Source organism: Nipponia nippon, unplaced genomic scaffold, assembly GCF_047370975.1.
Source record: "Nipponia nippon isolate SJK-2023a ecotype South Korea unplaced genomic scaffold, ASM4737097v1 scaffold_18, whole genome shotgun sequence".
NCBI lineage: Eukaryota > Metazoa > Chordata > Aves > Pelecaniformes > Threskiornithidae > Nipponia > Nipponia nippon.
Genome location: NW_028262334.1, coordinates 259,422 through 271,746, shown reverse-complemented (window position 1 = coordinate 271,746; position 12,325 = coordinate 259,422). Strand labels below are relative to the sequence as shown.

At 43.2% G+C, this 12,325-nt stretch overlaps 1 protein-coding gene across 3 annotated transcripts; it reads left to right on the top strand.

The window, feature by feature from the left end:
- The first annotated feature begins 210 nt into the window (after window positions 1-210).
- Window positions 211-7,592, top strand: CCDC117 (coiled-coil domain containing 117). 3 transcript variants are annotated; one of them, XM_087754715.1, is made up of 6 exons: window positions 211-335; window positions 662-1,023; window positions 1,759-1,809; window positions 2,181-2,414; window positions 3,865-4,002; window positions 4,543-7,592. In XM_087754715.1, exons 2-6 carry the CDS (start codon window positions 668-670, stop codon window positions 4,793-4,795), a joined length of 1,032 nt encoding a protein of 343 aa, XP_087610841.1. In that variant the 5' UTR covers window positions 211-335; window positions 662-667; the 3' UTR covers window positions 4,796-7,592. The 3 variants fall into 3 exon arrangements, with proteins under 3 accessions (XP_087610841.1, XP_087610843.1, XP_087610842.1); XM_087754716.1 differs by having other exon boundaries at window positions 235-335; window positions 665-1,023; XM_087754717.1 differs by lacking the exon at window positions 3,865-4,002.
- The last annotated feature ends 4,733 nt before the right edge of the window (window positions 7,593-12,325 follow it).

Here is a 12,325-nt window from a genome sequence, read left to right as displayed (position 1 = left end):
GGTCTGTCTCGACGCTCCCTGGGGAGTCGGGGCTTTCCCGCTGCCGGGGAGGGCAGGGGCCTCCCGCTCCCAGCGGGGACAGTCCTGCCCTGGGGGTCCGTGCTGCTCCATGGCCGCCACGGCACCGCCGCGGCCGCGGCGCCGGCGAGGAGTTCAGATCCCGCGGGCCGCCGCCGCCCGGGACTACAGCTCCCGCCGCGCCCCGCGGGCCGCCGCCGCCCGGGACTACAACACCCATAGTGCCCGCGCCCGCCTTCTCCAAGCGCGGCGAAAGGCCTGGAAAGGACCTGGGCTCTGGTGGTGTCGTCCAGCTCCGGGCCCGGCCCGGCCCGGCGGTAAGCGCTCCGCGGCGCGGGCGGGCGGGCAGCTGTTGTCTGCTGTTGCTCCGGGGTAGGCCGGGCCCCGGTGGTGCCCGGGGCGGGCGGCGGTGCCGCTGGGCCGGCTCACCTGCGCCGCCGCGGCGCTCGCCAGCGCTGTTCCGCGCCGGTCTCCTGCGGGAGCGCCTCGGGCCGGGCCGGCGCCAGCGGCGGGAGGGCGGCCTCGGGCCGGGGTCCCGGGGCGTCCCGTAGCACGGCGGGAGCCGGCCCCGGGCCCCCCCCGAGGGGGCCCCCCGCTCGGTGGCGCGGACGGGCGCCGTTGATGTCCTCTTTCTCCCCGGCAGCAGGAAATGGCAGCGCTGGGCAGATCCTGTCAGGGCATCCCCGCGGGTCCTGCCGTGGAGTTCCCCCAGGCTCCGGCCGCTGCCCCTGACCGCCACGGCCCGCCGGCGGTCGCGCGGGACGACCCGCAGCCCGGAGCCGTGGGCCACGACCGTCTGCAGCCACCCATGGTGATCATGGCAGGGAACGGAAGCGACGGTGCCGATGGCGGCCGTTCCTCCGGCCTGTATCTGCAAAGCGGCTTCGACGTTGCCTCTCTGGCTGCGCTTGGAAGTTACAACGAGGGCTTGCCGGTCGCCCCGGTGGGCTCCTTCACCAGCGCGGCACGCCCGCAAGGCCTGCACCAGCAGCAGGGGCACAGCCAGTAAGTGCAAAACCAGTTACGGCTGGAACAGCGAAGGAACGTATTTCTCAGCTGCGCTGGTCACGTGAAATAAGTTTTCTTTTCAAGACGGGTTATAATTTGTTTTCTTCTAGTAATGTTTCGCTTGTGCAATGTTAGAATTGTATTGCGCTTGTCTTATGGCCTTGAAGTTTGTTGGCGGGGGATAAAGAAACCTTCTAAAAGGAAAGAAATGTGATTAAGTTTACCAATGTCTTGACATGCTTTTAAGCTCATGTACTTTTTTTTTTTTACTGTTGTTTTTTTTTTAACTTGCTCTTTCTCATATATGAGCACAAAAAACTTAAATCATTCCGTAAAATGTTGTTGTTTGGTCATATTTAATTTGAGTATGTCACTGTGAGACAATGTATTAAGAGACTGAAGTTGGATCACATGTTGCTTCTTGAAGCATTTGAATTTTAGCAAAAATTGGTCTTGCCCCTTGTGGAAAAAATAAATAACATAAAGGAGGAGAAATTAGCATGGAATTCTGCTCAGAGAACTGAGTAATTACAGCCGCCTTTGACTTTCTTTGGAACAAAGTTGTCATTTATTGTCCAAAACTTCCACTCTCTTCACAGCTGGTGACATACTGCAACTGCTGCTATTAGCTGCAAGTAAAATTTTAAAAGGGAGGAAAATATTGTTTGAAAATCTCAATGTTACTGGAAGATATCATTAGAAGCTACATAACTATTTGTTTTTCTTTTGCAGTGTCTCTGTTCGCTGTGGAAAGAAGCATAAGCTAGAAGAAGATGCGGAAGGGTAAATTAAATTTGTCTTTTATAGCCTGAAAAAATCTTAATTTGCTTTTTGTTTTCTATAAAGATTTGAGTGCATCTCACCTACAACATATGCAGGAAGGGAAATTCTATCATTGTTTCTATTTGCAACTCTTCCTTTGAATTGCAGATAAGCCCAAATCCATTTCAGTTACATAATCAATTGTGTAGCACTGATTTTCTTGCATGGGTACCCACATTTTAATAAGAACAATGTGGATTTGTTTTCTTTGTGGAGGTTGTGTTTCCATAGTATGTCAAATCTGTTGAAATGTACATGACTTTCTATAACATTTTTTCCTGTAGAATGCCATGTTTCTCTTTTGACAATTGTAAACTTATTTTGTTTCCTAGTTGTCCTGTGAGGAAGAAGAGACTGACAGGAGCCAAAAATTGCCCTTTGAATCCCAACACTGAAGAATGGATTCTCTGTGCAGGTCAGCAGGCAGCTGGGGAGGTAGCAAGTCAGTATGGTGGCAGCGGTCCTGAACCTGCCATGTTAGAAATTCCCTGTGAAGAAATGGATCAGACAATGGGGGAACAGCAATGCGAGGTTGCTCGCAGGAAGCTTCAGGAAATTGAGGACAGGTAAATGCAGGGATTGAGTAGACTGGCTTTGCTGAGCTTTCCCTTTTTTGGTGGGCGTTAAGGGTTAAATCTAGCACATAGCAGTGTGGTAACACTCCTGTAAGTCTGAGATGAACCTTCTGTTCAAGTATTTCTTTTTAGGCTACCCATGGTCCTACGAGTCTTGGGGCTGATACTATGATCTGAAATTGAGGGTGCTAGAGCAAGAAATGCTGAATAAATAACCACTTTTTCATAGTCATCATGCAGCATCAGTATACCATAATGGGGTTTTATGCTCTTTTGTGACTATCCAGAGCTCAAATTTTAACTGATGTTATCTGGTCAGACTTGAGCTCAGCTTTTTTCAACCAACTGCTGCTTGTTCTGTGATTAATACTTCTAAATGCTCAAGATAGATGTGAATTTGTCAGCGTAGAGAATAGCATGAACCAGAGAGATCTCTCTGCACATATGCAATAAGACTGAGGTTCATCTTGCTGTTAAATACCAGATGGCTTGATATTGAGGTAACGGGGTGGCTATGGGCAGTCTGTTGCAATCATTTAATAAATGTACTGTGCATTCTTGCCTTTGAAAGATTTCTGGGAATGACACACGTATATATCAGTTGATTGCAGTTGAGCTAGGTAGGAGTCTGAAATATCTAAAATGACCACTGCAGACAGTTGTTAGAAAAGCCAAAAGTTACATAAATTATAAAAAAAGATTTTTTTTTAGATGATTACTCCATAGATGATGCGTGAAGGGAAGCAAGGTACTGTTAGATTATTTTATTTTTTCATGGGTAAGTCAGAGTAGTGCTATATGTCTTTATTATCTGGCTATATCTGCATTGCAAAGTCTGCTTTGCACCTCTCAGAGGATTGTTCCCCATCCTTCCCAGCTACTCTGCTAAACTTTCTTTAAAAGGTTTACCAAAAACAAAGGAGATACCTCCAGTTTGTTCTAAATGCTTCAACTTTTTGTGCCGTTTTAATCTCTGAGAAATCAGTGCAACGTTCTTAAAGGTTAAGAACTGTATTCAGTAGCTTTTCAATAATTCTCAAAGTTAAGATATGGGGAATTGAGCAGGCGAAGCTACTGCATAACTGAGACTCACTCTTGTAATGTGACTGAATCATACACTTTCCCCTGAGGTGGATTTATTTTCTCTTAGTGTATGTCTGCATTGCGCACTGCTGGACGATGCAGGGATAACGAAGCTAGCTTAGGTACCAGAAGTAGCATAGGTGCTCAGGTGGCTTCTATGGTAACAGTCATTCTTAGGGTATATTGGCCCAAGAGAGACTCATGTTAACATGGCCCCGCTGCTTCTGGTACCCAGCCTAGGTCAGATATCTACACTGTACAATGCAGTGCACGTAGATATAACTGTAGTCTGCGGTGGATGTGCCTGTTAACAGTATGCTCAATAGTGTTTATCTCCCTCTTCCCCCTCCGTTCCTAGGATAATTGATGAAGATGAGGAAGTTCATGCTGATGGAAATGTTAGCAATCTGCCCACTCTTATCCTGTCAGATACCCTTAAAAAAGGGATGAAGAGGGATTTTGGTGAAGTCCTGACAAAGAAAATAATAGAATCTATGTAAGTTCTGGAGGAAATCATGGTGCTATGTAGCTAACACATGCAAATGAAAAGAGAGACCCTGTCTCATGTTTGTGGAGATGTCCTTAATTACTGCATGATGCAGTCAATGTTGTATGACAGACCATTCATCTGGTCAAAAATAGGAAAAACTATCCTAACGTTAAAAAGACGTAAGTGTAACTATAGTGGTCATCAAGCTGTCTGTTTTGTACTCCTCATTTGTACAGAGTGAAATTTGTTGAATAAACCATTATATCTTGATTTTTATGTATGTGAGTTTCCAAAAGAAGAAGGTCCCAAAGTGTGACCGACAGTGGTTATCAAGTTTGGTGCAAAAGAAAAAGAAAATACAGGGTTAGAACTAGAAGTAATGGAACTAGTTAAGGAAGAGGAAATTTAATAGGGGGAAAAAAAAGGTATGTGGATTCTGGAATATAGTTCCAGGCTAGCACAAAGGATGAAGATACTCACTGGTCTTCTGCATTTAATAGTTGTGATTGGAGAACTTAAATTTAACTGAGACTCCATCTGTTCTAGGAGCCGTCCTTCTATGGAGCTGGTGCTTTGGAAACCTCTTCCTGAATTTCTCACAGATAAACTGAAGTCTGTTTCTGTTAAGAACTTCAAGCAGCAGAGTACAGAAGGGTGTCAAGCGAAGCAGTCAACACCAAGAGCTGCTTTTGACCGACAGACTGAAACATTCCCTGAATCGCAACAGACTGCCATGTCTCCAGATCCGTATGCTAGTTTGGGAATCTCTGGGTGTGCAGAAGAAGAAATGGAGTTGTAGATGCCAGATTTTAGACTGGAAGTGGTGAGCTTCTGATGGTTTTGTTGCTGTTTTTTGATTCCCTCTTTCTTTCTGGTTTGATGTGTGAATCTGAAGTTTTATTATTTGTTTTTGTTTTTCCTACTAACAATCATAACGTGGATTGGCCAGACACAACTTAAGGAAACTGAAAAAACCCCAAGATTTCTGTACTCTGGTCTGTTAAATATTCTTGGTTTACTGGGAAGGTAATCCAGAGGCCTTTGGAACAGCGAAGTAGCTTTCCATCTTGCTTAATGGTGAAATATCCTCTTAATTGTACTTGGTAAAGTATAAAAGCCAAATATTTCAACGTAGCTGTGGCTTAAGCCACATCTTTCACTTACTGAGCCATTAAGACTTTGGTGCACATACTATGCTTGGTCAGTTAGTTTAATTTGAATTACAAAAAGGTATGGAAGGGAAGAAATACTTCTGACTCTAGTCACAGAAAAGCAATCCCTATGGAAATACAGCTTTTCACACTGTTTCATCTGTGGCTATTTCATCTGTGGCTGGTTTGTACTTCATGTAAACTCAAGTGTAGAAATTCTGCAGTGTGGTAGGGAAGGAATGTTACAGCTCAGCATAAGCCTCTTGCTTTGTAGAAAGTAAAACCAGCTACTAACTTGCAAGGTATCTACTGACTCTAGTCATCTTTGGTTCACTGGCTCCTAAATTGTGTTTGTGGGTTTTTGATGCCCCCCTCCCCAAATAATGCAAAGTCTGAAGAACAGTGGTTCTCCAGCCAATTGATTCACATTTTACATTATGCTGTGACTCTTTGTATGCATCGAGTTGGAAAGTCAGTTGAAGACAGTGTAACTTTTGATTAAATAAACGGCATCCTTTAATTTTGATAAACATGGTAAGTAAATCAGATAACAGGGAACTGATTTTCTGGCGTAAAGCGGGTCAAGTGCTGATTATCGTCTGTAACCAAGTCCCAAACTTTGAGACTGCTGGCATTGGTGGTGAAGTAAAAAAGATGGGTGTCTTCTTCCTGAGGGAATCTAGACTTAAATTTTAAGCCAGAACATGTGCCATTAACATAACGTGACATAGTTTATACAGATGTATGCCAAAAGAATTTTGTATCCTGCTTAGGGTGTTAAGAAAAGGAATCCTCAATGAGTTATTGCTTGTACCTTTCCTCAATGCACAACAGTTCCATTATGCTTAAAACCCTTAAACAAAGCAGAGAATCTTATCTTCTGTTCCTAAGTCCTTGAGCTTTCTCAGAGATACCTGAATTGAGGCTTTTTGTAAGAAATTCCTTTCCAAGTAATAGGTTCTGTTCAGAGTCTTAGCATCCCAGTCTGTTTTTGACATCTTGCTAACATAAAGGAGCAAGTACACAGTAATGCAGCTGTTTGCATAAAAAAATCTACTCTTCCTTTGCATAGCTAATTGATAATCTTTGTGATGATATTTTTTACTGTTGAATAACCCATAGTCGATAGTTTAAAATCAAGCTTCTCTTTTTGCAGTCATCCTTTCTTTTCTTTTGGCTGACAGCAGAAGCTTTGTTCAAAAGATACCCCTATTTGTTCAATCCTGTCTATCTTGCTGCTCTTGTCGAAGGTTGTGTGAAACTTGCTGTTTCTCGCTAAAACATTTCAGAGCTTCACTAAAAATATTCCAACATTTGAATAGGTATTACTCTGGAAACCAGTGTATAACTTTACCGTTCTGAAACTTTTATTAAATTGGAGAATGTGTGCAGTTTTACCTTGCTATTATGTCTAATTTCATTTCAAGGTCTGCTATAAATCTCTTGCATGTACTGTGTAAAATTTCTCATCTATTATTAAGCTGCTACATTGTAGCAATGTACATGCTACATTGCTTGAGTATAAAGTAAAGCAATGCAGTTTGGAGAAGGCTGTAGTCACTACGGATAGAAAATGTGCCTCCAAATAATTACCTGGTTTTAAGCTTGTGAGATTATAGTGAAAGTTCAAGGTTGAAACTGTTTCAGCTGATGGCTCTGAATTCTAAATAAACAGAAAAGAAAGGATAAAAAATTCAAATTTGGCGAAACCATCTCAGCAACACTAAAATTGAGACAGAGGATATAGAAAACTGTGGGAGGCCTAAATACATCAAATCTAGATGCAGTTTTTTCCTCTTAAAAATGACAGATTACATATCAAATTTTCAGAAGAAGAAATTTTCATAGACGGCTTTTAAGCATACTTTTTTCCTATTATGTTTGTACCAAAGGTTGACTTTCAGAGGTATATTTCCTCTTAATTGTTTGATGCTAATGTGGCATCACTGACTCCTGTCATTCTGCCATCTGAAACAAGAATATAGTGGTGGACTAGTGACAAAGACCATGAGATGGGGGGAAAAACTGTGTCCACAAAATTTGCTTTGGTAGAAAACTTTTTAATTTTTTTCATAAATCATTTCTGCCCTTGTGATAGGAGAGAACAGGTTGAATCACTTAAACTGATGGGGGAGAAGAGTGAAGTAGGGCAGGAATCAAGTATCTAGAAGGACTGAGCAAGATTCTTGCTATAGCAGTCATTTGAAGAGGGTAAGAGAGAACAAGCTACTGGGTGTTTTCAAACTTCTGTATTTGTAACAGGTTCATTTGTTGTTGGCTTCCTTAAAAGACTTTTTATTAATGCTGTTTACAAGCAGGATGGCAAATGTGATGCAGTATTAGGAAAAACTTTATTTTGAAAGATAGAAGATATGATTCTGGTCTGTCTTCTCTTGGGACCAAATCACTCTTTGTATGTCAGTTTTCAATAAATTTTCTAAAATATTTTTTAGATGGTTGTGTTTCATTCCTAATAAAAGCAAAAATCTTGGGAGCGTATGTCCAGTCCTTCAGCTGGAGGGTAAAATATTCTTCTGGCCTAAGAAGATTTTTAGTTTAACTCCATAGTCCCAAGGGCATGTCACTTCTTTCCTCCACAGTGTTCCACAGGATGGGGGGTGAACTGAAGAATAAGCCTGAAGCTGCCAGAAAGGAAGAGTTGCTGTAAATCTATTGTGACCCAAAGGCCTCTAACAAAGCAAAGGGGTACCAAAAGGTGTTGCTGTAGCTTGTGTTTTCAGATTTTTCATTTTACTTCAGAGTAAAATTAAGAATGCCTAGCTTGCTTAGTTCTGTATAAAATCAAGAAATGTTTGAGGAGAGTTTTAAAACTAATTCAAATTTTAATAATTATTTTTACTGGAATGTAACACTTCGCTCTTGTGTTTAACATCTTCTGTTCAAGACTTTTTCAAACAGCTGAAGGATAAAGATGGGTGTGCTAGACCAGTATTACCTTTGCTTTCAAAATGAGGGAAAAATAGCATTTCACATTAATATTAAAAAAAAAAAATAATAAAAACCCCTGAGGTTTCTAGGCAAACATGGACTCACTTAAATTGTACTGTGGATTTAGACAAGACTTAAATACTTCTCCAATGCAGAGTCGGAGAGGGGATAATAATAGTGTAAAACCCAACCCATTCAGGATTGTGTAAGGCTCTTCTGGCTGGCTGGGAGTCTCCCTGGGGCTGTGGCTGGGGGACTGTGGAGATGGGAGGAGCATCTCAGTTACAGAGCCAGCCCTGAGGAGAGGGACAGAATTTATTTTGGCACAGACTTGGAACTGGACTTGTAATTGTCCCAGAGCCTGCGTCTTGTATCAGTTAGCTAGAGCAGCTGTGTGGCTTCCAACACAGGGGATGTATTTAATCAAATGCAGATGTAACATACATGTGAACCACGGGGTCTGGATCCATGCTTGTTGTGAGGCAAGTAGGACTCCAAAACAGAAGTTAGAGCAATCAGAAAGCGGTCATCTTAAGGAAGCATACTGCAAAGGCAGTGTCTGCCGCGCTCTGCATGTGTTACTCTTCCTTCTGCTGCCCCAGATTTGTCTGGGTTGAGTTTAACTTAGCATCTCTCATCTACAGGAAGATCTCAGATAAAGATCCTCTGCTGACAGTTTAAATTCTCACACTTTAATCTGTGAATATTGATATACTATATATATTTAAAAAAAAACCCAAACAACTCATCCGGCCTTGGTAGCACCTAAGTAGACTTGATTCTAGTAAAAAACATCAGTGCTAACAGAAATTCTGAATGCTATTAGGCTTCCAGATGCCCACCAGGAACTACTTCTGTGCTTTCAGTGGAAAAGATCTCAATAAATATTAGCAGCTTGTCTTGGAACCTAATGCTGCCAGTAAGTCAGGATAAAGCGTGCCAGGAAACACCTGCAGCTGTAAAGTTGAAAAAGGGAAGCAAAAGAGTGTAAATACTACTTCATTGAATGGTTTTGCCTACTGTGCTTAGCAAGGTTTGGGTGCGAACCTGTTAAACAGAGTCCATTTCCAAATATGATGGAAATGGGACTGTAACAGAATTTTCCTTGAATTTGCTCATCGGGCGCAGCACGCCTTGAGCTGTGAGGTACGGCACGTGAGGCGCGGCACGTGAGGCGCTGCTGAGCGCGGGCGGTGCGGCCCGTGCCCGCCCGGCGGCAGCCCCACGCCCGGTCACGGGGTGGCGGTGTTGCCGGCGTGTTCCTGGGCAAGTCCCACTCACACCTGGGAGCTCCTCGGTGACCAGAGCGTGGACGCCATTTTCAGCAGGCGGTGTTGAGGAGTATCTTGTTTCGCTTCATCTTGCCTCACCTTCGCAATTCACCCAGTACATGTTCAGAAATGGTGCTGCAGCGGCCGGACAGCACGGGTCTAGCCCTCCGGAGGCAGACGGGGCTGGGTGGTGGCTACAGGCACCGACACCAGCTGCCTGGGTAGAGGAGGCATGTCACGCAGGCAGCTTTGGAGGAAGGCAGGGGGTGGCAAAATGACAGGTCTTCCAGCCTTTCAGAGCAGCCTGCTGCAGGAGAGAAGAGAGGGACAGAGATGCAGCACTGGTGAAGCGCTTCAGTCCCCACATCGAGGTGTTTTGGGCGACAGGCCATAAGAAGCGCTCTCCCTGCCTGTGAGGGCAGCAGCAGGATGTGCTGCAGTGGCGTTCCTCCTCGAGCAGAGGATGGTAGCTTTCTGCTCCATACCACTCACCCCGTCTGCTCTCATCCTTTTGCCTCGTTCTGTCTGTGGTAGCACAAGGATGATTCTGAGGATTGCAGTGCTTTTCTTCAAAGCGACAATTAGCAGCTGCTGCGATTATGGTGGAGAAAAGGGGATCTACACCATCACTGCTTTCTCCCCTTCCTGTGGTAGCAGCCTTTGCTTCAAAGCACTTGGCTGTGCTAGGGCAGGCTCTCAAGTTGAATTCAGTTTACAGGAGACTCAAAAAGCTTACATGTGCAGCTATGAAATTATACTTTACTCAAGATGCTGGTTCAAACCACCACTAACTGCCCTAACGAATCAAAGCAATTTAAAATCTCCAGGTTGTGAGCACTGATCTTTGTTATACCACTGGCTGAGAATAATTACTGGAGCCGAAGCTTGCCAAGCAGCTGAGAACTGTAGTTTGGCTGGCTTAAGAACAAAGGAAAGTAATATGCAGTAGAGGTATAATTTTTTTTTTATTCTGAATGTTGTCTGAAGCAGTTCTTTACGATGTTGGATTTTCTGGTGGTTACCTTGCTTAAGGCTTAAGCACAGGCAAGGCTGATAATTGGTACAGGATTTTTTGCTTAGGATGGCCATGTCTTGCATGTATTCGTATTTCTCTCAGTGTACTGTTCAGGTACAGCTGTTGGACTTCACTGTCTGTCAGACATGTTAATGGTAGCAGGTCCTTCAGTTTTTCCACCAACTTTCGTCTTAAAAAGAAAACCACAACAGCTTAGAGAGTTGCCTCCAGCCATTTCCTGCCTAGACAGCTTTTCCAGTTGTTTTGGGATTTTTTTTAAAGGCAGCTATGTGTTTCTGTGCCCGTCTATAACCTGGTAAAAGATTGTCCTACTTTGGTCTTGGTTGGAGCTGAATTACTCCTGTTGAGTCCTTGGATCACGACATGTACGTGATACTGGGCAGTGCCTTTGTAGTGGTGCATGAAAAGCTGAATGTAAGAATTTTAAACTTCTTCCTTATTCATTGAAAACAAAGGTCATGGCTTCCCCAAGAAATCTGTTGCAACCCATATAAGATGTTTATCTCTTAAGCAGTCTGCCAAAAGAGTTCACAGTAACTCTTCACTCTTCCTCATCCCGTCAATTAATGTTGCTATGTCTTAACGTGAGCTAGCATGAAAAGAACTGCCTTAAGCACTGCTGAAAAAAAAAGCGCAATTGTGCAGATGTTGGGCGTTACAGTCTGTGAGCTTTAAGCTACCCTTTACTTCCTTTGATTTTGGCTGCCTTTTTCCCCTCAGATTTCTTAAGGAAATGACAGGATTTCTACACCTTTAAACATAAAGGCTGGAGACACATTCTTTGGTGAAGATAGCCCAAATGGAAAACGGGGGAGGGGGAACAGAGGCAGATGGATGTTAAGGTTTTCCAGACAGGTTCTTGCAAGCTCAATGAAGCCTTTTTGCTGTGCCACCGTTTCTTGCTGCATTAGTTAAGCCAAAACAGAGCTAACCCAAAACAACAGAAAGGGTTGCTCTAACAGTATTTTTAATAGCAGAAACTATATTTAAATGAACCCATAATACACGGCAAGCCCTCTTACCTCTGTTCACTCTCTTCCCGAATACCTTACTAAGAGAAGAAAGATTTAAAAAGATGTTCAGGCAGCAAAAGTATTAACTTTATATAGTTGATTTCATGAATTAGTTGATTTTAATTTCTTTTGGCAAAGGCCTTACTTTCAGTAGCTATTAAAATGGTTATCAGTTGTCGTGCTTAAAAAGTGCTTGGTTTAGTCACAGTACCTCGTCTAGCTGCACAGAAAATGCAATTTTAATGCTAAACATCACACAAGTTAAACTGGACTGAGAAACATCCTTGATAACCTGACCTATCTTAAGGGAGATAGCATGTATCACCAAAAATTCCACTTTATTTACAACTGGGATCAACTCCTGAAGAAGCAAAAATATGCAAGAGCCTCATACAGGAGCAGGCTATGGCTACAGCGACCAAGTCTCAAACACCGAACACACACATTGCCTACAAGTACTGCAGCACTGAATAGAGACACATCAATTACTATGTTTAGTCTTCTGTTGCGCTACCTTTTTAAGGCCAGATGTTGGTCTGTGTGAGAACAGGAAACACAACCACAAGAGCAGTGGGACGGGCTGCAGATTTTCGGTGTGCGAGTCTCAACCTTCCTATAGCCCTGAGGAAAGTACGTGAAATATCAGTCCTTTTACAGGTGCTACTTTCAACTACTGCATACTTACCCCTGTAAATTATGTCTTTGACTTCTAGGCTAGAAAATGTAAAGCTGAGTTTTAAAGAAATGAAACTTCTTCCTTACATTTGTTCTGCTGTACTTAAATTAATTTTTTAATTTCATATGAAGTTCTAATAATACTAACAAAAGTAATGCAAAACTATAGATCGAATTCTCACTTGTCCATTTGCTATTTGGACTCACAACATGTATTAGGTACTAAGGGTCCTC

Excerpts from the sequence above, each read along its gene's own strand:
- CCDC117 (XM_087754715.1), top strand. The coding sequence starts at position 668 with ATGGCAGCGCTGGGCAGATCCTGTCAGGGCATCCCCGCGGGTCCTGCC. Across the intron at positions 1,810-2,180 it reads CTAGAAGAAGATGCGGAAGG|TTGTCCTGTGAGGAAGAAGA; the intron begins GTAAATTAAATT and ends TTTGTTTCCTAG. Across the intron at positions 4,003-4,542 it reads AAGAAAATAATAGAATCTAT|GAGCCGTCCTTCTATGGAGC; the intron begins GTAAGTTCTGGA and ends CATCTGTTCTAG.